Genomic DNA, 23,476 nt, shown 5'->3' on the forward strand with positions numbered 1-23,476 from the left:
ATCCGATAGTTGATATATCTCATTTACATCTGATAGTTGATATATCTCAGTTGTTTCCGTTAGTTGATATATCTCATTTACATCTGATAGTTGATATATCTCAGTTGTTTCCGTTAGTTGATATATCTCAGTTGCATCCGATAGTTGATATATCTCATTTACATCCGATAGTTGATATATCTCATTTACATCTGATAGTTGATATATCTCAGTTGTTTCCGTTAGTTGATATATCTCAGTTGCATCCGATAGTTGATATATCTCATTTACATCTGATAGTTGATATATCTCAGTTGTTTCCGTTAGTTGATATATCTCAGTTGCATCCGATAGTTGATATATCTCATTTACATCCGATAGTTGATATATCTCATTTACATCTGATAGTTGATATATCTCAGTTGTTTCCGTTAGTTGATATATCTCAGTTGCATCCGATAGTTGATATAGTGATACCACAATGTTTCATTAGAAAAGAAACTGTCATTAAAACCCCACACAATATTGTTGATTAATACATAATAATTTTGTGAATATAGCAAATGATATAACGAAAACTGCTTATTTGCAAATCAACAATCACATTCTTTAATAAAAAGTTAAACGAAGATCTAGGTATCAGTATTTTACCTTTCCTGAAAAAGACATTACCAAGTTATAAATTAAAGCTGGAGAAAAGGATATGCGGAGCATTTATCGACCTTTATGTATTTTACTTTTTATTTCAAAATTTATAAAGCTAATTGCCGCATAAATTCATTTATATTTAACAAAAAACTTACATTCTTCATAAAGCTCAATCAGGGTTTCGAAATACCATTTGTTCCATACGTTACATATCAAACTAATTGATACATGCCTGAAGGACACATATAAAGGAATTTTCTTGGGAATTTTTTTTTTACCTAAAGAATCCTTTTGACATGGTTGACCCTGTCCAGTACTTTTGCGCGAACTTAAAATAAAACATTTATCGGAAACGTCGTTGAATTCTTCTTATTTATAAAATAATTAAAATCTGCCTCAAGGATTGACATTCGGTGCAATATTGTTTTTGTGATATATAAATGAGCGTAAAAAACTAATTATTATCAAAGTTTAAGCCTGAATGCTTGGTCGATGACTATATTTTATAGAACGAGTTTTATCAGCAAATATCTTTGCGTGTAAGCGGGGCGGATCGAAAAATGCGAGCCGGAAGCCGAGGGTGTCCACGCAGAGTGCTCCATGGTCGGATGTTTCGATCCGTCTCGCATACACGTAAATGGTACTTTTGGGCATACCTTAAACTTTATATTTAAGTAAAATTCGGCGTTATGAAGCAATTTCATAAGCCGAGGACTCCGCCAACTGTATATTCTCTCTTTCAAATATTTTAGGGCGATTGCGATGGCGACGATAGAATAATAGTTCTCCAAAGACAGCAGCAATTCAAGCAAAGGCACCAACGACAACAACGACGATGATGACACCTACATTGCTGTGATGGCTTTTGGATCCAGTAGTTACTGCTACACTTGTATTTATATCTGAAACTGTTGCTGAAGTCTGCGTTGACGAATCATCCTTAACAACGTTCTCGTTAGTCCCATAAAATATTAATTCTGTTTGATAAATGGAACATAACTCATCTGAAAATTGAAATAAGGTTGACCAAATGAAGGACCAAAATGACAAATTATTATTAGTTTACATATTCGCTAATCATTCTAAGCTGCTAATTTAGCTTATTAGGAAAATAATTCTCTGAAAATAATAATATCAACATCCAATGATGGTAATTATAAGAGAGTGTAAGAACCACAATGCATTTAAAGAACACAGAGAACGCGTTTTATGGCTTTCTTACGCGAATCACATCCCAGGCCGGTTAGTGTGACGAGCCAACTTCCGTTTACGTTTTCTCCCCAGAAGTGATTTGAAAGAAACGATGCATCGATATTAACTCCTTCATTTTTGCCAAAGTCGCTTTCATCCTCCGGTGGCTCTCCTATGTGATCTAGAAGAATTGATTCTGTGCCACACGGTGAAATAACTGACAGAATGCTCCTAGTGTGCTTCGGATATACGAAGTTAATGTGAACGACTACCTTTTCAATGTTTTCAATACAATGTGGTTGATTTGTGCAAATATTATTGAACGTAGAAATTACTTCTGGGCTGGAATCGTTGCCACTCTGCCTATTTGAACAACACAAACGAGGAATTCAAACCAATTCTATCTTTTCTTTATTGTCAGCAACACTTTAGGAAGTGTGTATATAAATTCCATTTAAGATAACTTTAGTCAGTAACAAACAGTCAAACCCCATTGGCTCGAACTCGCTTGGTTCGATTTCCTCGTTGCTCGAACTGGATATAAAGGACCGATTTATTTCTACCGAGTGTAAGCATTCCCGTTTGGCTCGAACTTCCCGAGGTTCGAGGTATTTTCGCCGGTTCCTGGGAGTTCGAGCCAACGGGTTTGACTGTAGTTCTAAACATTTAAACTATCTCAATATTTCATTTTTATTGTGCGTTATGACCGGTACTGCAAGCTTATCCTATAACCGTTCTTGAACCAGTTAGGTAAATACTATTGTATGGCTTGTGTTATGTGTTAACTGTTGGGCTCGTCACTGCAGTTACCATTGTTATATTTGTACTTACGTGACATCAAACGATATGCGCGATTGAGTAAGCAACGGCAAAAGCGGTTTCCAAGTCTTTGCTAAGTGAACCATTTTCAGCGTTTGCACGTAACCAAAACCAAATACGTTGTGAACTAGAAAATAAATACACATTTATATTTTGCGTACTTTCATTTTGAATTAAATATATAATTTTACGTAGTATGCTAATTATTTTGTAGTTTATCCAGATAACACAGCATACACATAGAACTACATTAACAAAACTGATCAAGAACAAATCTACAGATAAAAGACTAACAGTATCTTCCGGCACAGTTTTTCTTGAAGCCTGAGGACTCCGCAAGTCCAATGTACCCAGCAGATTCCACTAGTAAATGTTGAATATCTCGCAACGTTAATTGTGGACTGTAATGAACAATAATCGCCAACGAAAACATGTAATTGAACTTTAACTGTATCCAATATGATCATTTGCAATTAAACAAGCATATAATTAACATACAAAGCATCAAACGATGTAGAAATGTCCTGATATGACAAGGGCAAGATTTCCCATGCTTAGTCTGTACAATGAGTTACTTTTTAGCATTTACTACTTATTGTTGGCATATAACAAGAAACAAGATTTTCGAAACTTTCTTAAAGATCGTATTAAGTCTATCATTTACTTGGCTTGAAGAGCAAGAGCAGTGAAAACATATAAACAAGCCTCCACTATTTCTAAAAATATCGATTGTAAATAATTTATTAGCATACAAAGTATCAAAATATGTTCACATTTCCAGTATAACAAAGGCAAAGTTCTCTTGTGCTAATTCTTGAATTCGTTTGCAGCATATTTTACTTATTGAGGGTATAGAACACGCTTGATGAAACCGTATTGACGATTGTTTAAAGCTGCACTCTAGCAGAAGGAACGTTATGTAAACTTTAATTTTTTGTCTTGGAACTAGCAATTTTTTGTCCAGTTATACAAAAAATGCTGACAAAAACTTAGATCGCAGATTTTTATATTTAAATTCAAAAATTGATGTTTTATGTATTTATCTTAAACCGTTAGTCATAAAACATTAATTTTCGAACGGTAATATGAAAATCTACTATCTGTTGTTTTTTTTGTCAGCAATCTTATATCATTGGTTTGCTGATATTTACGCAAAAAATTGCTCTTTCCAAGACAAAAAGTAAAAAAGTTGTAAAAATGGTATATCTGTGAGAATGCAGCTTTAAGTTAATCTTTTGTATAACATATTTACTTTGCTTGAAGAGAAAGAGCGATTATTCCAGAGATAATAGCAGTGGCTGCCGAGGGTCCGCCGAATGTATTAGAGCAATTTCTACCGTCACGTCTCCGTGATGTGTGAGTAACGGTGAGCTGTTTTCAAGTCAAACACTCATAGATTTAATCAGTATTTGTAGCATTTAATGGTACAGCATTAAATACGTAACGTTACATATTAATCATTCAAAAAGGATAATGTTTAGTGCTTAACAATGCTATAAGTTACGAAGTGCTTTCGTAAAATAGTTTGACACTTGGGATATATGCTATATATAGCAGAAAAGGACCCACATTGAAAGGAACATAAACAGCGCAATACCTAAAATATTTTATTAAATTGTCATTAAATACACATGGTATGCATATCAACTTCTTCACATTTCAGAGAACATGCCTTAAAGCAAGCAAGCAAGTGTATAGTGATTTGTAAAGTCTAAACACACGTAACAAAGGCAAATGTATAACATGGTAGGAAATCCATGTGAGCAAATGGTTTGTTTTTGTGCAAAATGGTATTGACATCGGGCTCGTTTCGAGATGAAAATCAAGGTAATATTGATACGACCCAAAGCTATGGGGTCTTGATAAAAATAACTATATTCTTACTTATCGCAGAGATTCTGACCATTGTTCCACGGTGGCGGTAACTGGTGTAAAATGACATAAAACCGCTTAGATGTTATACGTTCGAGACTTTTATTATAAATTACCCGCACAGAAACTTAGTTTACCTCTTTTCGATAATCAAGCAATCATATACCTAAACAATGATTATTCCTATATTTGTAAGGAAAAGCATTTATAATGTACTTGACACAACCGTCAATTGCTACCAAAGCTTTTTCAATTTAGATCATAGCTAATCATATGTCCATTTATCTAAATGTGGGAAAAGTTTGTAAAAAGAAAAGTATAACACACTTTGTTTTTCTTAAATATACACGTACACTCGTACGTTTAAGACTATTTTCAATATTATAAATTATCTGAGAACGAAAAAAAGTGATTGGCTAGAGTGACGATTTTAAAGAGATAGATCGAAGTTTCAATGGTCTATTGTTGTCTAGATTGATGATGTTGAAGCCACTACTAGTCCACTAGTGTAGATATTACAAAAAAATTATATCTCCACATTGTCAATTTCCCTACTTCAACTTGTTTATAAATTAATGCTTTGTTGAAACTTAAACACCAAAGCAGAGGTTGTATGACCATGGATTGTTGAACAATAAATTACATGTACATAGAACAATGGACTTTGCGTTGAAACAATCTGTATTAGCTGTATATGCATATTAATACGAAAGCTAACATTGCTGATATATTGGGATCCGGAATATATACGGATGAATTTGCTAACATTTTTGAGTAAGTAAATGTTTGATTCCTACACTGTTTATTCATTGTGATTGTAGATTCCAGGCATAGATGTTCATGGCAACAACGATATTTCAGCCTAGCCTAGAGTAGAAAACATTTGCAAGCCCTGGCCTACATGGAAGTTAACTTAAAAATAAATAATTCCATATCATGTTGAATTGGACTGTTCTCATACTTTTGTTTTTAATATGCTTGATAAAATAAGTCTAGATATTGAATTCGAAAAACTTAAATATGTTTTTTTCTTCTCATTAATTAATTTTATTTATATGATAACTCTGAAACTAATGTGTCTCATTTATTTTGTTAAAGATTCACTCTTACTCTAAAATAAGATTTACCACATTAATACATTTATTTTAATGTTCCAAAAGGGATGAATAAATGTCGAAAACAATGTTTCTTATGTGAATACCGCGTTAAATTTGAAAAAAATGTACAGAAAACACGGTATTTCTACCTTATGAGACGATAGTATATCACAGTAAATCTCTGAAATCCAAAGATGGGATTTATGTTGCCCTGAATACCATTCTATAACCTCCTATAGAAAACAACAAAATCAATATTTTTCAATTGTATATTTTGGAAGTCTCAGTGAAGCACTTGGGAAACCGATTAACACATACAGCATGAACTTGCAACATGAGCAAAGTATGTCTTATTTACATCATGCCTGACAAAAATGAAGCTTACAGACGTGGTCGACTGACCGAGGAAAAACTGAGATAAAACCCTCCTTCTGGGGAAAACTCAGAAACCTCTGCCCGTTTGTCATCCAGATTTACAGGATTTGTCTCGTACCACTAGATGTCGGGCCTCATCACCCATAAGCTCCTTAACAAAGATGTATAGAAAACATAATTTTTATGGTTCATATATACGTATTTTATCAAGTTATACAAATGTACATTACATGATTATGTTCTTTGAAGAAAAAATGAAAAACATATTTATCATTCATATGATGAAATTGCATAGTACCAGAAACCTTTCACAATAAACTTTTTCTTGTAAAATTTAACAATCAATTGAATCGATGTGAACGGATCGGTTCCCCAAAGCTGAATGCCTTTACATTCATATTCGCACGAATTCCTCGTGCTTATCAATCGCCACCTAGCGGTTATTACATTATAAACAAGGAAAATTAATTTCCTTCTAATTCGTTTTACTCAAACGTAGGAAATTATAGTTCCCTGAATACCATTCTATAACCTCGTATAGAAAACAACAAAATCAATACTTTTCAATGGTATTAAGTCTCAGTGAAGCACTTGGGAAACCGATGAAGTTAAAAGCTGCACTCTCACAGATTTACCATTTTGGCAACTTTTTTTTTTTTTTTTGTCTTGGAATGAACCAATTTTTGAGTAAATATCTGCAAACAAGTGGTATATGACTGCTGGCAAAAGATCAGATCGCAGATTTCCATATTTCTATTCGAAAATTAATGTTTTATGTCTTAAACCGTTACTAACGGTTTAAGAAAAAATGTATAAAACATCAATTTAGTAACTTAATTATGAAAATTCCAAATTTTTTGTCAGCAGTCTTATATCACTGGTTTCAATGCATTTTCGAAAAATTTGGCTCGTTCCAAGACAAAAAAAATAAAAAGTTGTCAAAACGTTCAATCTGTGAGAGTGCAGCTTTAAAGAACGGGTAAGAGGATATTAATAAACAAATATTCTTAATATGATGATCTTGTCCAAATATACTCATAATTGACATGGAATTTTAATCTTCCGTTTACAAACTAAATACCGATTTCAAACAATAAATTAACCTGTACACGTATCTTTGTTTAATAGATTCACTTATTTAACACCATGTTTTTGACATTCTGTCCTTAACTCCATTGTTGAACATACTTGTTTCTCCAGCAGATCTTATTCAATGTTCGCTGCTTTTAATATCGTCAATGTCAGGAGCAATTGTCCGAATAATTTCATCTCATATATCCATATTAAATATCAATCAACAGCATATCATGTATAGTCAGTACAAAATTCGGATAAAATCATCCAAATTATTGAATCCTTTTTCAACAGTTGAAATCGACACAAGCTGGAATGAGTTCTAGCTATTATAATCATCGAACTGCCTCTTTTACTATATAGATTTATACCATATACATATCATTCACGCATACTGTACTTAAACCAATACAGTTGCAAGAGCGAAAGTCGCAAAACACTTTAGGCACTTCAACCTTATGAAAATGAATACATTGCAATAGTAAAACTTAAGCAGGCAAAATATCCCTTCTCCCTAAACCGTAAATTGATTCCTACTTTTCCAACTGTTAATGAATAACTTTCGTTCGAGAATAATACTTTTGGCCATCCACTTCTTTAGCAGTTCCGGGAGAAGATCCACCTTGCCCGCCAAGCCTTCTGGTTAACCATACGGTAAACCATCTGGTAAAATGCCATCTTTATGCATCTGCAAAAATAGACGTTTACACGAAAATGTTTCTGCAAAACCACCATTTATAACTTATTCACATAAATCAATTCAGTTAACAATCATGGCTTATGACTGATGCTATAACAACATGTTTCAATATAATATAACTGTACTGGTGAAGCCACCGTGTACTAAAATTCATTCATTTCTGGCGAAGCCGCCTGATGAATGTCTCTCAAGGCAAAGACGCTTTAGCTCAGCGAAGCCGCTTTTGTACATTTATGCAAAGGAAGGTTATAACAAACCATAATAGTTTTCATCTACAGAATACTTTCCCTTAAAATCAATCAACAAAGGTAACATTCTAAATTTAAGATCTGCATTCCCAAAAATGCCCTTTCCGTTCTTACATGCTACATAAAACATATCGTTGTGTTGGCAAATCAATCATATCAACAATATTTGATATAAATATCCCATCTGGACACAATAATGGCCAAAACATTGCTTACTTCCAATAAGGAACTACCAAAACTCCCTTTACTGGTCAATTTCTAGTTTGCGTATGACTCTAAAAATCATGCAAATTGGGGGGAACAAATAAGCCGAACCTTCCGTACCATGACTCAGAAAAGGCGTCCATCCCTGTTGAAGACGGAATCCAAAACCTAGAGAAAAATACTGGCAATTTAGCATTGTGTTCTGATGCAAACCAGTCTACTTCCAATATGCCAAACCTCTGAATAATTATGTCCAAAGTTTCAAACGAGATACCCCAATCATCATAATCCACTATTCTAGAAAAGAAGTCTGCCCTTTCATTTTTGGGATCTCGGTATCCATTTTAACCCAAGCGAGATTGAATTTTTCATACAAACTTTGAAGATACTAATAGCTATATCCTGGAGAATTATTACATTCATATAAATCAACAAAACATCAATATTTACATATAAACTAGTACTGGTGATACCACCGTGTACTAGAATCATTCATTTCTGACGATCCCACCATGAATCAGTGGATGCCGTTTTAAATAACTTCATAACGGTATCTATAAATTAACTAGAACTGGTGATTCCACCGTGTACTAAAATGATTCATCTCTGGCAATTCCGCCATGAATCAGCGATGCCGCTTATTATAACTTCATATGTTTCACATCCGGCCATTCTGCCGTTAAATCATCAATGTTGCTTTTATAACTTTTTAACAATATTTACATAAAAACTATTACTGGTAAAACCACCGTGTACTATAACGAATAAGCTCTGTCGATTCCTCCATTAATGATTAATGTTGATTTTATACACTTAAAACAATATTTACATTTATATACTATATCTGGTGTTACCACCGTGTTCTAAAACGAATCATCTTTTTGACGATTCCGTAATGACTCTTTAATATCGTTTGTTTTATATATAAACTATTACTGGTGATGCCACCGTCTACTATAACGAAACATCTCTGAAGAAGCTTCCGTGAATCAGCAATGCTGGTTTTGATAAGTTTATAACAATAGTTGCATATTAACAAGTACCGTACTGGTGATGCCACCGTAAACTATTATTAGAATGCAGCCTTTATTTTCACTTAACAAACCTGCAGATAAGCAATCATTAAGTGCTAAACTTAATTATTAAGAGTTTCAACTTTCGTGCTTGTCATATATTTCGCCTTATTTCACTCGTTCTGTACACAGTCCCTGCGTCATTGACAATGCGTCAACCTATGAGGAATAAACTCACCCCGCCTCCCCTTAATCATCAAGAATTTACTTCATATCATCTAAACTTTATATAAATATCTTTGGCGTTTCGCCGTGAATCAGCGATATCGCCTTTTATTACAACTTTATAACAATTGTATAGTCTTGGTGATGCTGCCATTGAATCTACGATGCTGTTAAACATTAATCTTAGGTAAGAGAAGCAACAACAGACAAACTCTTATTATTATTATTATTATTATTATTATTATTATTATTATTAAAGTTACAAAGACATTGAGCAAATAACAGTTTGACACTATACAGCCAGGCATAAATTCTACTTGCAAAAACTGAAAAACTGACACCATTTACCAACTGAATATTGAATAATGAGTATATGAATTCCTTTTATATCGAACACATTTTTAACTGACATACACACGGACAGACTCCATAACGTTCCATACGCCTCATCATTGAACTTAAAGCCAATGGCTTTGCCATACAATAACTTGTCATGCTTTGCAGATTTAACAGCATTGCTTCAAGTCTTTCTCTTTCAATTCAGAGATGATTGAATTTCATTTATAATACCTATCTTTTTATGTTGCCTGTATGGCCACAACTACGGGTGACGCTGTGTGGTGATATTAGAACAGAAAACCCCAACAGTCGAGGGAAATACACCGGAAGCGTGGCACGTGAACAGGCGATGAAATCAACCCAAAACAGTTGTCACGACCTGCTTGACCAGCTCATGCGTTCACACCACGTGGTTAAACCGCGGAATCCTTGAGCCCCGACTTCATTGTTTTGCATCTTTCTCCAACGTGTAGCTCGTAAAACAGAAATAAAAAATGTCACCTAAATATTTTTTTAAAAATATGTCAACGAAAAACACTCTTTATAAGTAAAACTCGAAGCACTAAATATGAAAATAGCGGAAATATTTTCTCTAGCACAAATTCATCGATGCCTTTAAAAACAAAAGAACATTTTCTCACTAGTAACACAGTACATGTGAACTGAATAAACTCATCATTTCTGAATTGTTCACTTTTCCACTTCGTATATTGAATAATTATGATCATACATGTAATTCGTCATGTCATATAAATCCAACAAACAATACGACTTACCCTCTGCACGAGGATTTAAACCATGTTTTGTACGGCCTATTCAGTAAACACGGACTTCTGCATACCGCCCGGTACGACCTCAAATTTAACAATCAATTGAATTGATGTAAACGGATCGGTTCCCCAAAGCTGAATGCCTTTACATTCATATTTGCACGAATTCCTCGTGCTTATCAATCGCCACCTGGCGGTTATTACATTATAAACAAGGGAAATTAATTACCTTCTCATTCGTTTTACTCAAACGTAGGAAATTATATATATCGGTGTACGATTTTATTGTCCATGCGTCATGTCATTTCAATTTTATATTGGAGTCATTAAACAAGGGATGTAAGTAGTGACTGCAAAACATAGGTTGATTCCGAGTTCGGTTCTTTAAGTCGCCATGATGGGTTATGCAGTTTTTATGAAATATTTCAAATGGGTAAGAAGTGTGGAGCTGGAACGAAAGCTGATGACAATGGTGTTGGGTAATTAAAAAATCTCATTTGCTAAAACACTAGAATTATTAAAGTTTTATTTGAAGTTTTTTTAAATCATCAAAGGATACTGGTATTTAAGGTCTGTCATGCCTAAAATGTCAAATATAGAAACACGAGAAAATGTATAATCTCTAATCTTTCTTCAATATTCCGTCAATACATTTTTAACAAAATTACACATTTTCCATCGAATTCAGCTTGTGTTTTCACTTATACTGGTTATACCTTACTTTGTATTGTTTATCTTGAATACAGTTTAAACCAAACACTATTCATTTGAACATACACATGACACAAATTGAAAATTGCAGTTCAATTTTGTTTTAAAACTTAACATAATTTCTTTATTTTTATAGATAGATTATTTTCAAAGATATGAGACGTTTATTACACTGTATTTAATACCAAATCAAAAACATGTATATTTTAGCGAGTATCTCATGGAAACTTGGAGTTTTGGTATATGTTCTAGTGTTCTAGTTCGTTTCAGAATATCTCAATTTTTATGCATAGAGTAAATAATCAATAAAGATGAAATGACAATTCCATACAAACAGTTCCGTATTAATGTAGACCCTGATCTCATACGTGGTGGACTTGAAACAATTCATTGCACGGATATTAACACTAAGAAGTAGATTGTTTGTCTATTGTTTTGGGTTATCCAGCTTAGAAATGTAGATGACACAGCCAGAAATCAGTGACAATTTATTCTCGGTGTCTCCATTCATTATAGTGCCATATGGTGATATGATAATTTGAAAGTTCCGTCCACAATTAACGATAATGAATCAGCTTATCTTCATAACCAATGTTTAAATCGTAGTTTTGCAACAGTGTTCTCGACAACTATTAAAATTTCTTAGGAAACATTGATATGCTAATGAACACTAGGTACGTGGGCAATTTGATAGGCTATGTCTCAATTTCAAAGAACTGTTATTACCTTGATTGTCGTCTCAAATTGAGCCTGATGTCGACGCGACTTTGGACAAAAAACATATTATGGTCAAGTGGATACCTTGCATTGGTAAAATAGGGACGCTTGTTTAACGTCATTGAACAGACCATTATATGTTGTGGTTTTATATCATAGAAAATGTAAACACTGTGACTAAGGGGCCAGAAAATGTGGTTAACTCTTAACTTTAAAATGAACTAAGAATGCACGCAATTCTATCTGTACGTGTGTTTGTTTGTTTTCTTTGTAGTTCTTTCTCTGATCGTAAAATTTCTCGTGAATATAAAAAGGTAAGTGTAGGTAATTTCCAATTTGCTGAAATGACGACGTATCCTATACATTTGTCAGTCTTGCAAATCGCTGAAATGATGTCGTGACCAGGACCTAAGTTATCGTGGTATGTTATCGAATCCATATTTGATGAATTATAGTAATAAATCTTCTATATCTTAATTCCATATATAAGAAGTAAAACATGTTAGCCTAAACATCTTTGTCTTTTAAAAATAGAAATGCGATCTTAAAAGCTACTGACACACCTCGTAATTTCAACAGAACTCAGAAGTAATTCAATATGATTTTTTTTTAGTCTCCCTTCATTTCACCAACTCGGATTTCGTAAAAAACAAAGCGGTTTACAAAAATACCGGTACATGTTAAAAACGTAAAATACTTTAAAGGCAATAGTTTGTAGAACATTCTTTAATGTAGTTTGGTAGTATTAAAGATAAACAAAATGATGGAAAACAAAAATTGTGGGACTGGGCGAGACAGAAAGAAGGGGGTAGGGACGAGAGGAAGGGAGAGGGAAAGACTGGGCTAAGGTCAGAAAGAGAGGTGTGGTATAAATAAGGTCGGATGGTAGAGGGTACACATATAAGTAAATATTTATAAGTATACTTTCGTTGTCCTGTGTTCAGCGAAACGTTATGCACGATATGAACAATGCAAGGATCAAACATAACTAAAACAAAACGACTTAGCTTTACCATCCCTGTGTCCGATCTAGTTCGTCCTTGTCCAAAGGCAGACACAAGGGTAGCTGAACTTTTAACGGCATTTTCGGGTACTCTTCCATTTACCCCGATATTGTTGACGGCAATTGTTTGTAAGTGGTTAGCAAAGCCATCTCCGGGGTATCCAGCCGGAAACACGTAAACACTTCCAAGTCCTCCTCTTCCCTAGTGTAAATACATACACTGAACAAACAATATGTTTTATTGAACGAAGTTGTAGAACCTACTTCAAACTTGAGTCAGTAAATATTCAAAGCAAGTTGCAATCATATTTTGGGCTTGGAATTAGCAAATCATCTATAAATATCCAGTTACTGTTAGAAGCCAGAAATGCATTTTTAGACAAGTTGAAACTAGTCTTATCTAGTTAATCGTTTATTATGTTGGTTATTAAGTGGACTTCGCAAACCGTTACTAAATAACCTGTTGGTGTTGTACAAGATGAACGGGTTACAGTATTTTCAAGCCTAGTTTTAATCAGATCATATTTATCTCACCGAAAAGATTTTGGCGAATATTACTGAGATAGCTAGATATATTTTGCAAAAATTAGGTGGTTAACACGAAACAATTCGTGAACGTTATCATGTTATTTTACGGCAGTTATATGCAACCATACGCAACTTGTTTTGAAGTATTAGTATTACACAAAAAAACAAAACATTCGAGTGTTGACATATTCCACCGCATTTGCATGCTATGTAAAAGGTTACTTAGTACAAGGTGCCGAGGCCAACGAAGAACACTCTATTTTTCTGTGTCATCTGTTTATTTATATAACTAATTTTACTTCTTACCGCCTTAATTATTATCCGGTTTTAATTTTAAATTATCGATTAATCGGTAGTACTTTGTACAACAGGTAGCGCTGAATCCGATGAGTTTATAAACTAGCGCAAACATAATTATAGGCCACATTTCACACTTCTGATCCGCTGACGTTTGTATGTCGTACGGGTTTCCATGGGATTGTGACTTAATTATATAATTGAAAGCTCACTCGACCAATATGATGCTGTGACTCTAAAAGTGACAGCATTTTATTCTTTACAAATATCGGTGCTGTGAAACGATTCTGATTTTATAAATCCTGGCCGTCACAGCATTGTAGCTGCGAAATCATGGTGTGTACCCCACAGAACGATGGAGGTATATTTTCTCTTTGGTCGCAGTAATCACAAAAATCAAATATAAGCCTTATTTAAAGGCAAAAGGCAAGTACACAAAACCTTACCGATGAATGACAATAAAGGATGAGATAACAGCCTTGTAACGGTAGGTGAAACTCGAGTTCACTGGAACATGAGACTACTAAGGGCTTTTACAAGTGTATAAAATCAATCAACACCACTGACAGCCTACATTTACAGCGTACGCTTCAGTTTCGAACAATTGCAAGTTCAGTCCATTGCTGCGTAATACCGAAAGGTGATACAATATGGTACAAGTAGCTCAATTGCATAGCTGTCGGCATTAAAAGGGATAGTACTTGAAAAATGGTGTACGCAATACTTATAAACACTCCAGAAAGTTCTTCCCTGTGTATCGGTGCTATCTACCAAACTATATATAGCACAAAAAGGTATATTCGCAGAGTAACGGACCCGGATTTTCTTGTTTAAAGCTCTTTTTTATCAACGTTTCTAATATATATGTATTCGATTGAGAAATGTAGTCAGTACTTGAGCGACGTCATTTGAACCCACTTAAAGTCTTGAGGGCACCACGGCGTAGTCAAGCCATAATGCGGCAATGGGTGCGGGTAGGCCAAAGTTTCTTAGAATCAAATACTCTTGCTACCCCCGTGATCCTCTTGCTTTGCGGATCATCGTATATGGGAAAAGTCTTGCGAAAGGGATTTTTTTCCTCACAACCAATTGTTTTGAAGAAACGGGCATTCAAGAAGCCTTAAAGTTGATAAGAAACATTTGATTAAAAATATATCGGCACAGCCCGTAAAAACTTGTAATATAAACTTCGAGGCCGGAATATTCTAGGTCTTTTGAAACCTAGAGAGTGAAAGTCTAGGTAAAGGGTGAATCAATTTAAGTGCTTTTACGGAGATTTGCTGAAGCCGGATGGATTCGTTAAAGAGGTTCAGTAAGGCACAGCAGTTTTATGGGCGTCACGCAGGCATCATTAAAATCAGTAGGTCATCTTAATGAGTTCGTTTGTGCGGATGAACGTCGCACTTCTATATATTGACGCGTTTATGTATGTTATACAGTTAATATTTTTTCCATTTTTGTATGATAATATGTTAATTTTTCAATAAACCGAACACACAAGTGACGAAACTTTAAGAAATAATAAGTGTTTTCACCAATACAAAGAGAATTTGATTTTTTGTCATTAAATGTTATATATTTTCTAGGAAATATACCTGTTCAATGCCTTTCCAAATAACTCGCTCAGTAAAAGGCTCCAGCCTAGTAAAGGGTTTGGCAAAGTTCCAACTGTTTGAATATATATGAATATCCTGATTCTTGTGGCCGAGTGCGGCTGAAAACGAGCTGGATGTCATGTCTGGATACCTATCCCAGTGATACATTCGGATACGACCTGCCTTCAAAGCTAGAAGATACTCTATTTATCAATTCACGACTGATATTCTACGTATGTTATTATATATGACCTTATAAAGAATAACTTGATGAACACTTATCTAGGTTAAAGGCGTGTGGTAAAGTTGGAATTTTCGTCTTCTTGTTTTAAAATATCTTTATTCGTACTTTTTAGCATAAAACGGTTTGCAATGCATATAACGCATACACTGGCTAGGGAGTTATTCTTGTCAATGTCTTGTACCTTTTTTTAGAAACTTAAACATATTAGAATTCAATGATATATCTTAAAAGATGAGCATAACGGCTTTCGTTCTATATTTACCTGCAATGTTTGTATGGTAAGCCACACCACAACCACACACCGTACAGTTATTATTGCTCCTTATTCCAGCTATGACCCCAGCACAAGCGTTCCCATGACTTTCGAGTTCATTATGAAAATAAGGTAAACAGGTTAAAATATGACTTCTGCACTGCATACTTCTTGCTTTGTAGCGGAACAAACGCGTCTTCACACTATTTGTTTGTAAAAACTCACAAAACAAAACTTCGAAACAAGTCTAATTCAAATTTAGATATTTGGTAGTTGACACTTTCATTTATTGCACTTTTATATGTATTTCTAAACAAGGATAACCTACTTGGTGAAAGGTAAACTTTCGGGATAGTCATGGAAGAAATCTGGTTTTGGATTTGGGTTGTTATCGACAAAATTATATGACAAACCCACATTCTGAAATAAAAGCATTCCTATCTGAAATCATATGACAAAATTAGAATAATTGTATTCGTATCAATAGAGGTAAAGACTAAATTGTATAATAAATACATAACTTAGAAAAGAATAACTAGAATACATATGATTGTGAAGGTTACTTGTCAGTTTATATAAATCATCGTTAGCTCAGTTGTGTTTTAAAAAGAATCAAGGTCGAGTCCATTTTCTTGGTAGAAACTAGTAATTATGTCATTTTGTGAGAAGAAATCCTCTAGTCGGGATCGAAATAACAACCATTTTGTTTAGAGGCGGACTCTTATAAAGCACTTTCACCCATATTTTGAGATGTAATGATTGCTTCTTGCATAAATATTGAATGCAAATCTCAGTTAATGAAATGCACCCTTTTTATACCCTTTTTATACCAGTTTTACTATTATAACTAAATGTATAAACTATTTCAAGAATCAGGATTCAAACAATGTAAACAAGAAACTTTCACACAGAAATGTCTTTAGATTTGGGATGCTATAACAAGCTTAGAATACGAACTAAGGGCAATAATTAAAAATACATCACCCAAAGTCATGGTTCATGCGCACTGCACACTTCGCCTTAATATGATGTATATGAATATGACGTTTAATTCAATACCTGAAAGGCTTTTGGAGTTATGCTCTTGACAAAAACAGAATTAAATTAAACAAATGACAATACATATAATTATATTTTTATTATAGCCAGAGTCCATATCCTATGCATTAATCTTCATCACGATATGATTGATCAATATATGAAATTTGAAGGTGATACCTCAAAAGCTTTTCGAGTTATGTTCCTCACTGAATTAATGTATTCAAAAATGAAATGGCAACATCTCAAAACATATTGCAGCGAGAATTACGATAATTGTGCACTGCAATGCTCCTGCAACTTATCTTTCTGCATGTAACGTTTGAAGTCAATACCTCAGAGAATTTGGAATTTTGCTCCAGACACAAATATCTAAAAACATATTGCAGCGAGCAATATGATTCCTGCGCATTGCACCTCAAAGAATTTCTGAGTAATGCTATTGACAAAAACGCTTGGGATGCACACACAGACACGTCTACTATTTATATTCCCCCTTTGCATTTCGGCGAGTTATAGCCTTAGGAACAGTTGCAATAATCGAAACATCAAGAATAAACCCCTGTTTAGTAGCAGAAGCTAAGGAATGAAATCAAAGTATACATATAGTTATAAGAAAAACAACATATATGCTGTCGAATAATCTTTAAGAAACAGTTTTTATATATGAGGCAACATCATCTAGCATCAGATTTTTGTACTGAAAAAGGATAACTCAATATCCCGACACAATATCCCTAAGAAGACCTTCCGCGGCCTTTAACGCTCACCTCTGCCAAACACGGTTTGGAAAAAGATAACGTTCACTAAGATTTAATTTTGAAAGATATTAATTTGATATTTTCAGTAAATCTAGGACTATTCATACTTTAAACGTCACCAATGTATCTAAAGGTATTTCTCAACAAGCAGTGTCAAGATATTGAGTTGTTGAGCAAGTTTTCACTTTCATTGTGTCATCTACATTGTAAGCTGTACAAATGTCCGTCATTAAATATGTACTTTTGCTTTGGAGAATAACTTTTTAAGATTTCGTTCTAATCCTTTTCTAGATTGTACATGTGGTTTCTGTTTGTCTTTATGTTATGTGTGTATACGCCGATGATTAAAATATGTTTAAACTAAGTTTTCTCTTTCGTATCAAATGTAAACAGGTCTGCATGAACAGATGCATAGTTAACTCCCATAGGTATACCTACTGTGTGCCTATAAGACTCCATTTAACAAATTTACCGAACTAATTTTCAAGTACAAAACAACGCACTTTACATACATCTGTGCATATCCAGTAAATATAATTTTCAAAATGAAATAAAGATGTTGTTTTGTTATCATTTACTGCTATGAATGAAGTCTTTCCTCGCCTAAACGTTTTTTCCTCAAATATAAGTGGTTACTTCTTGATGCAAATGTTGACGTAAAGAGGTAAAGAGAGCTTCACCACCTTATTTGTTGTCCCAGCTAGTACAGTATTTCATTGAAGCAACTGTCAGTTCCCTTCTACATGTTTCAAAATCAATATCAGATTATATGCGGACCTTTGTAGCAGTATTGAGAGTTGAGAAGATCTGTATTGACAAAAATATCGTCATCTAAAACAACTGTACCGTAATTAAGTATTAAAGTGCGATTTGACGTTTTATATTTATACTTGTTCACAGGAACTTCTTCATTTTGAAATTGTGTGAAACGCATTTCTCAATATTACCATTTTTTAACGGAACATTAATATTAATTTGGATAAAACTCTATAACAAAATGAACATTTAATGATAGGTCTTTTTCGAGTATTCAAACAATATCAATATCACAACACAAGACCACACTCTCGCGCAACATCGTGCCAACGAGAGTTATTAATATAAGTTGAAATAATTTGTTTCACAATCGTTGTAATAAAATAAGATTAACTAATATCAATATAAATATTATAAATGGATGACCGCGCGTAAAGTTTTGAATTGTTGCGCACAGTTCAAGCACATTCAAACATTTGATATGTTCGGACGATTCTCTTGTCCGCTGCTTTAAAAGCAAACAAGCAACAGACGAAGAGCAAGAAGTAATAAGCATTATGTTTTTATATCTCACTTTCTTCGCATTTGACTTTTTAAACTCCATTACGTAACTTCACATACTAACTAAAATGGGACGTCAAAGGGCTTTTCCTTGAAAATAGAACAATTCATAAAAATACCGCTGAAGTGTAATTCATAGACAGGGCAAATGAAATTGTGTTTAAACTTCGTTACTATCTTTTATATTTAGATTTATTTTACTATTTACTCTTTCATAGCCTCAAATAAGAGCTTTCGGTGATTAAATAGAAATGTGACGTTTTCTTTTTTGAGGTCTTGTGCCTATCATAGTCGGTTTTACATATTTTTGAAAAGGTTTATGTTTTTCTCCTAGTTATACGTTTGTTTTGTAATCTTATCTACTGGTTTAAAATGTTTTAACGTGATAACCCAAATATGGCTCATGTTCAGAAAATACTAGAAATGTCAGTTGAAGTAAAAGGTATCAGTGCATTAAAAATAGACCAAGGGCAGTGACGCTTTCAGACAATGATAAGTAACATTTCAAAAATGTTTTTGCGCATAATGGGCATATTTTGTGTGGATACAACAAGTCGATTTCGTTTGACTCTTGCGGTTTGTTTGTTCTTTTTATATAACTTATTGTTTGAAGTACCCTCCCACATCTCACTTCTTGACTTGATAATTCTTTTCAATATGCACATACAGTACGATTATCTAGAGCCAATACATTTGCTGGTTAATCCTTTTATTTGAATTCCCAGTTATTCTTTGGAAGTTAGAAATATATTTAAGTTTTTGATCTAATGCTACTTATTTTTGTTCATGATATTCTGTTTAAACACATCAAAAGTAATAAAAATGCTTTAAAACGAAATTCCTCACAATATTTTCTTGAAGGTCAGGATTGTCGACATCAATACCGATATCAATCACTCCAATTGTGACATTTCTTCCAGTAAAACCATCCTCCCATGTCATATCTATTTGCTGAGCAGTGTCGAAGAACGGAGGACATTGTTCGAAGTCCTAAAAAGAGAAGAGGTTCTTTAAAACATTGCGTTATTGTTACAGATGTATATGTAACAGACTGACCGAACTGCAACAATACCTTGTTCAGATTGAACCCATGACCTTTCTCTCTACATAATGGTTACACTACAGCGTCGCTATAACAGACAGCGAGACAGTACAAGTGTCGTTATATACATACTAAATACCTGTTTACATTTCCCAGTTTGAAAATTCCTCCTCGAATTCCGGTATCAAAGGTCAATTTATAATCGTTCAACGTGAGCAAGTTATTCGCTAATTGTAAAAGTTGTTTCCTCTTCACTAGATAAACTTATGTAAAACGTAAACTATACGTTTTATGATCATATCGTTCAGGTAGTTTGAACAGTTCTACAGGCTTTAAACGAAGTGTTCCCAGTACAGAAATTGCAAGTAAACACAGTGAAAAATACTTTGCACTGGACTTTACTGCCATTAATAATTTGGTCAATACATGAAGTATTTATGCAGTTTATATAGAACTGTCATATTTTTCCTCTTAAAAAGAGCGAGTCGGTAAGAAATAAGGATTGTTACCTTCAACCTATTGTTCAATTAAAAATTAACAAAGCAAACAATAACATATAAGAACGCAGCAAAATTTCTTTATCAAATTTATTCCGGTAGTTTCAGAGTTATATTAAAGACCACTTTTATTTTCAGTAAATAGAATTACAAGGGATAACGTTGTAACAATAGTTTCCAATGGTTGTAATGATTGCACAATGCACACTGTAATAATTTCCTTAGTCGAGTTTCATTCTCAAGCGCGTGGAAATTCATTTACATGGTCGCGGAGATTTGCTTTGGGTAAACATTGTTAAGTGAAAATCATACTTCCAGACAGTTAACTTTGAATGAAAACGTTTATGAGTTAAACTTTCTGAGCTTCGCAAAACTTCACATTGCTTTTAATCAATGTTACAGTCTCATCCATTTCCTTTAGTTAATAAGTTGTTCAGTTATTGTTTGAGATTTCTTTGGATTTGAAGTTTGAAGTTAAAAAGTATAAGCGGAGATACTTTCTATAGTAAGGCAAATTACTATAGTAATGTTTGCGTAGTGTTGAACTTTACTATGTCATCTATAAACATTCAAAGTTTGTAATAAAAGTATTCAAGGGGTGATAAATTTCTTACACTATTAAGTATATAAGTTATATAAATTTTGCATGGTGCACAGCTTAACATTGTCATCTTTTAAAGTTCCAAATTTCAATTAATTCTTTTAGGTACTTAACGCTTTTTACTCCGGAAACAACATGGTTAAGAAATAAAAAGAAGAATGATGAGCACGGTATGTCTCCTATATACGTAGGTTTAATTATATTTACCGATTTGGGCATACCCCATCGATCATCGTCGCCTGCAGCGGTCCCGGCGTCTTCACCAGCTTCGGGAAACATACTTGTATCCTCATAAATGTTCTTCACCTGAACAAATCCACAAAGGATTCCATAACCATCCACACATAATCGATGAAAAGAAAAGGAAACCATATTAACATTTAGGTGGAAGGACGGATATCTTTTAATACATTCCGTTTCAGATTAAATTACATTCTCTGCTTTTCATATGTTTATTTCAATAAATACATATGTTTAGTCTTACTTTAATACGAACAATGTATTCTTACTAAAATTTAACAAACCGCTACACAAATTATGATAAAACAGTATCAAATTAATACATGCAGCTTAAAATCCTGACTAGGAGTATCAAATATAAATGCATACGCAGTATGATTTAACACCAGTCGTCAACAAGACTCTGATTTTATTATGCTGACCTTTTGTTAGCACTCAAAGACAGTACTAGAATTGCCCATACTTAAAACGATCTAACCCGATAAATGCGACAAAGCAAAAAAGAATTAAGAAGAACAAACACAATACACGAGACCCATTTTGACAAATCATGGGTGAAACATTCCTTACTTGGATGGGTATCTATGGTTATTTAAGATTAACAAATTAAAGTTTAGCTTACGTCTCGAAACTTCTTTAGCTTAACAGGCTTAAGTAGCTTATTTCAATAATGCAAAGTACATACCTAAATTGGATTTTGATTAATGAAAAATGGTTTATTGTGATTATTATAATGATAATTCCTATCATAAGCATAAAAACTCTTAAATAAGTAATTATTACGCAAATTATTGAAAGACAAAATACTGAGCTTAGCTTAATCCCGTTTTAGGACATAAGAAGTTTCGAGAAATTGGGACCAGGTATTTAGCCCATATCCTAACTTTTAGTAAGTAAATTAAGCAACGGTATCGTAGTTGATCGTAGACATTATAAACAAGAACAAAACATTGGTGTCTGGATTAAAGTTAACGCACTTTTCCTTTAGCTGCGTGTTTTATAGTGTCTGCAAGTTTCGCTCCATCGTTTGACTCGAATACGTAAAACTCGTCAGTAACCTGACAATGTAAAAACAATGCATTACGTGTTTGTGAATAATTTTCCAAGTTTCGAGAATAGTTCGCCATATGACGTCATTTGTCGCAAGAAATATAAACCAAAATATAGTTCTATTATATATTAAACTTAAATTTACTGATTGACTCACATAAAACTGGTTTGGTGACCACCAGCCATATAAAATGATAATAACTACTGTACAGAGTCAATTTATATAATATGTATATATTGATCATCCCTCGTACATATATATACATTAAAGGGTCAGTCAGTTAGTCAGTCAACCAGACAAACGGACAGACAGTCAGTAAGTTAGTTAGTGAAGTGGTTAGTCTGTTCAAAGTGTTTATCTGTCTGTTTTTTGTTTTTACTTACCTTGAAAACGTAAACTAATCCAATGTTGACAAGCCTTTGTTTAACATCTCCAATGTCTTGTTTGGCCACTTCAAGTATAAATCTTGAAAGACATGAAGCACAAGGCGTGTTTAGGAGAACAACTAAACACAAAATGGTTCCCATGTCATATTTTCCCTTCTTATTTAACACGTTTTCTTCACATTTTACACTCATTTTGCAAAATGAATGCCGAGTGTATATCCTATCTGTTGATGAATGTTATTTACTTCCGCAGTAACAATAATTAAACTCTTAAGACATGTCATTATCGTTAAGTGTTGTAGTGAGTAAACTTGAGCTAATTATTTCTTTTCAACGGTTTTAATTTTAAAATATTATGATAAAATGCACATGGTCACGCTGTTTACCAGATACTCTTTATTCATTTAGGAATCTCACTCATTCAGATAGTTGTACTCAAACAAACTTTCCTACACATATTTCTCTTTTTTGTCAAAAGTGAGTAATGTTACCCATGCTGCCACATTTCGGAATATGTATGTAAACATAAAGATTTGTGGGAAAATAAGAGAAACTAGAGCCATTACAAGATGAGGGTCCCGCAAAAGAGCATTTGTGACGGTGTTGGCAATTTGAAGGCATTTTATCGGGATACCTCTGCC

The 23,476-nt window shown here is 33.7% G+C and overlaps 1 protein-coding gene across 1 annotated transcript; it reads right to left on the minus strand.

Moving 5' to 3' along the window:
- Positions 1–23,299, minus strand: LOC128234937 (neuroendocrine convertase 2-like). The gene is made up of 13 exons (XM_052949586.1): positions 22,833–23,299; positions 22,376–22,456; positions 21,366–21,464; positions 19,865–20,008; positions 16,231–16,322; positions 15,912–16,009; positions 15,406–15,596; positions 12,996–13,187; positions 3,890–4,008; positions 2,932–3,038; positions 2,650–2,764; positions 1,850–2,181; positions 1–1,631 (listed from the first exon to the last, which is right to left on the minus strand). The coding sequence occupies exons 1-13, from the start codon at positions 23,025–23,027 to the stop codon at positions 1,432–1,434; spliced, it is 1,965 nt and encodes a 654-aa protein (XP_052805546.1). The 5' UTR covers positions 23,028–23,299; the 3' UTR covers positions 1–1,431.
- Positions 23,300–23,476: the final 177 nt, after the last annotated feature.

This window comes from Mya arenaria, chromosome 5, assembly GCF_026914265.1.
Source record: "Mya arenaria isolate MELC-2E11 chromosome 5, ASM2691426v1".
Classification (NCBI taxonomy): Eukaryota; Metazoa; Mollusca; class Bivalvia; order Myida; family Myidae; genus Mya; species Mya arenaria.

Excerpts from the sequence above, each read along its gene's own strand:
- LOC128234937 (XM_052949586.1), bottom strand. The coding sequence starts at position 23,027 with ATGAGTGTAAAATGTGAAGAAAACGTGTTAAATAAGAAGGGAAAATAT. Across the intron at positions 2,182-2,649 it reads CGCATATCGTTTGATGTCAC|GCAGAGTGGCAACGATTCCA; the intron begins GTAAGTACAAAT and ends TTGTTCAAATAG. Across the intron at positions 1,632-1,849 it reads CGGCCTGGGATGTGATTCGC|ATGAGTTATGTTCCATTTAT; the intron begins GTAAGAAAGCCA and ends TTCAATTTTCAG.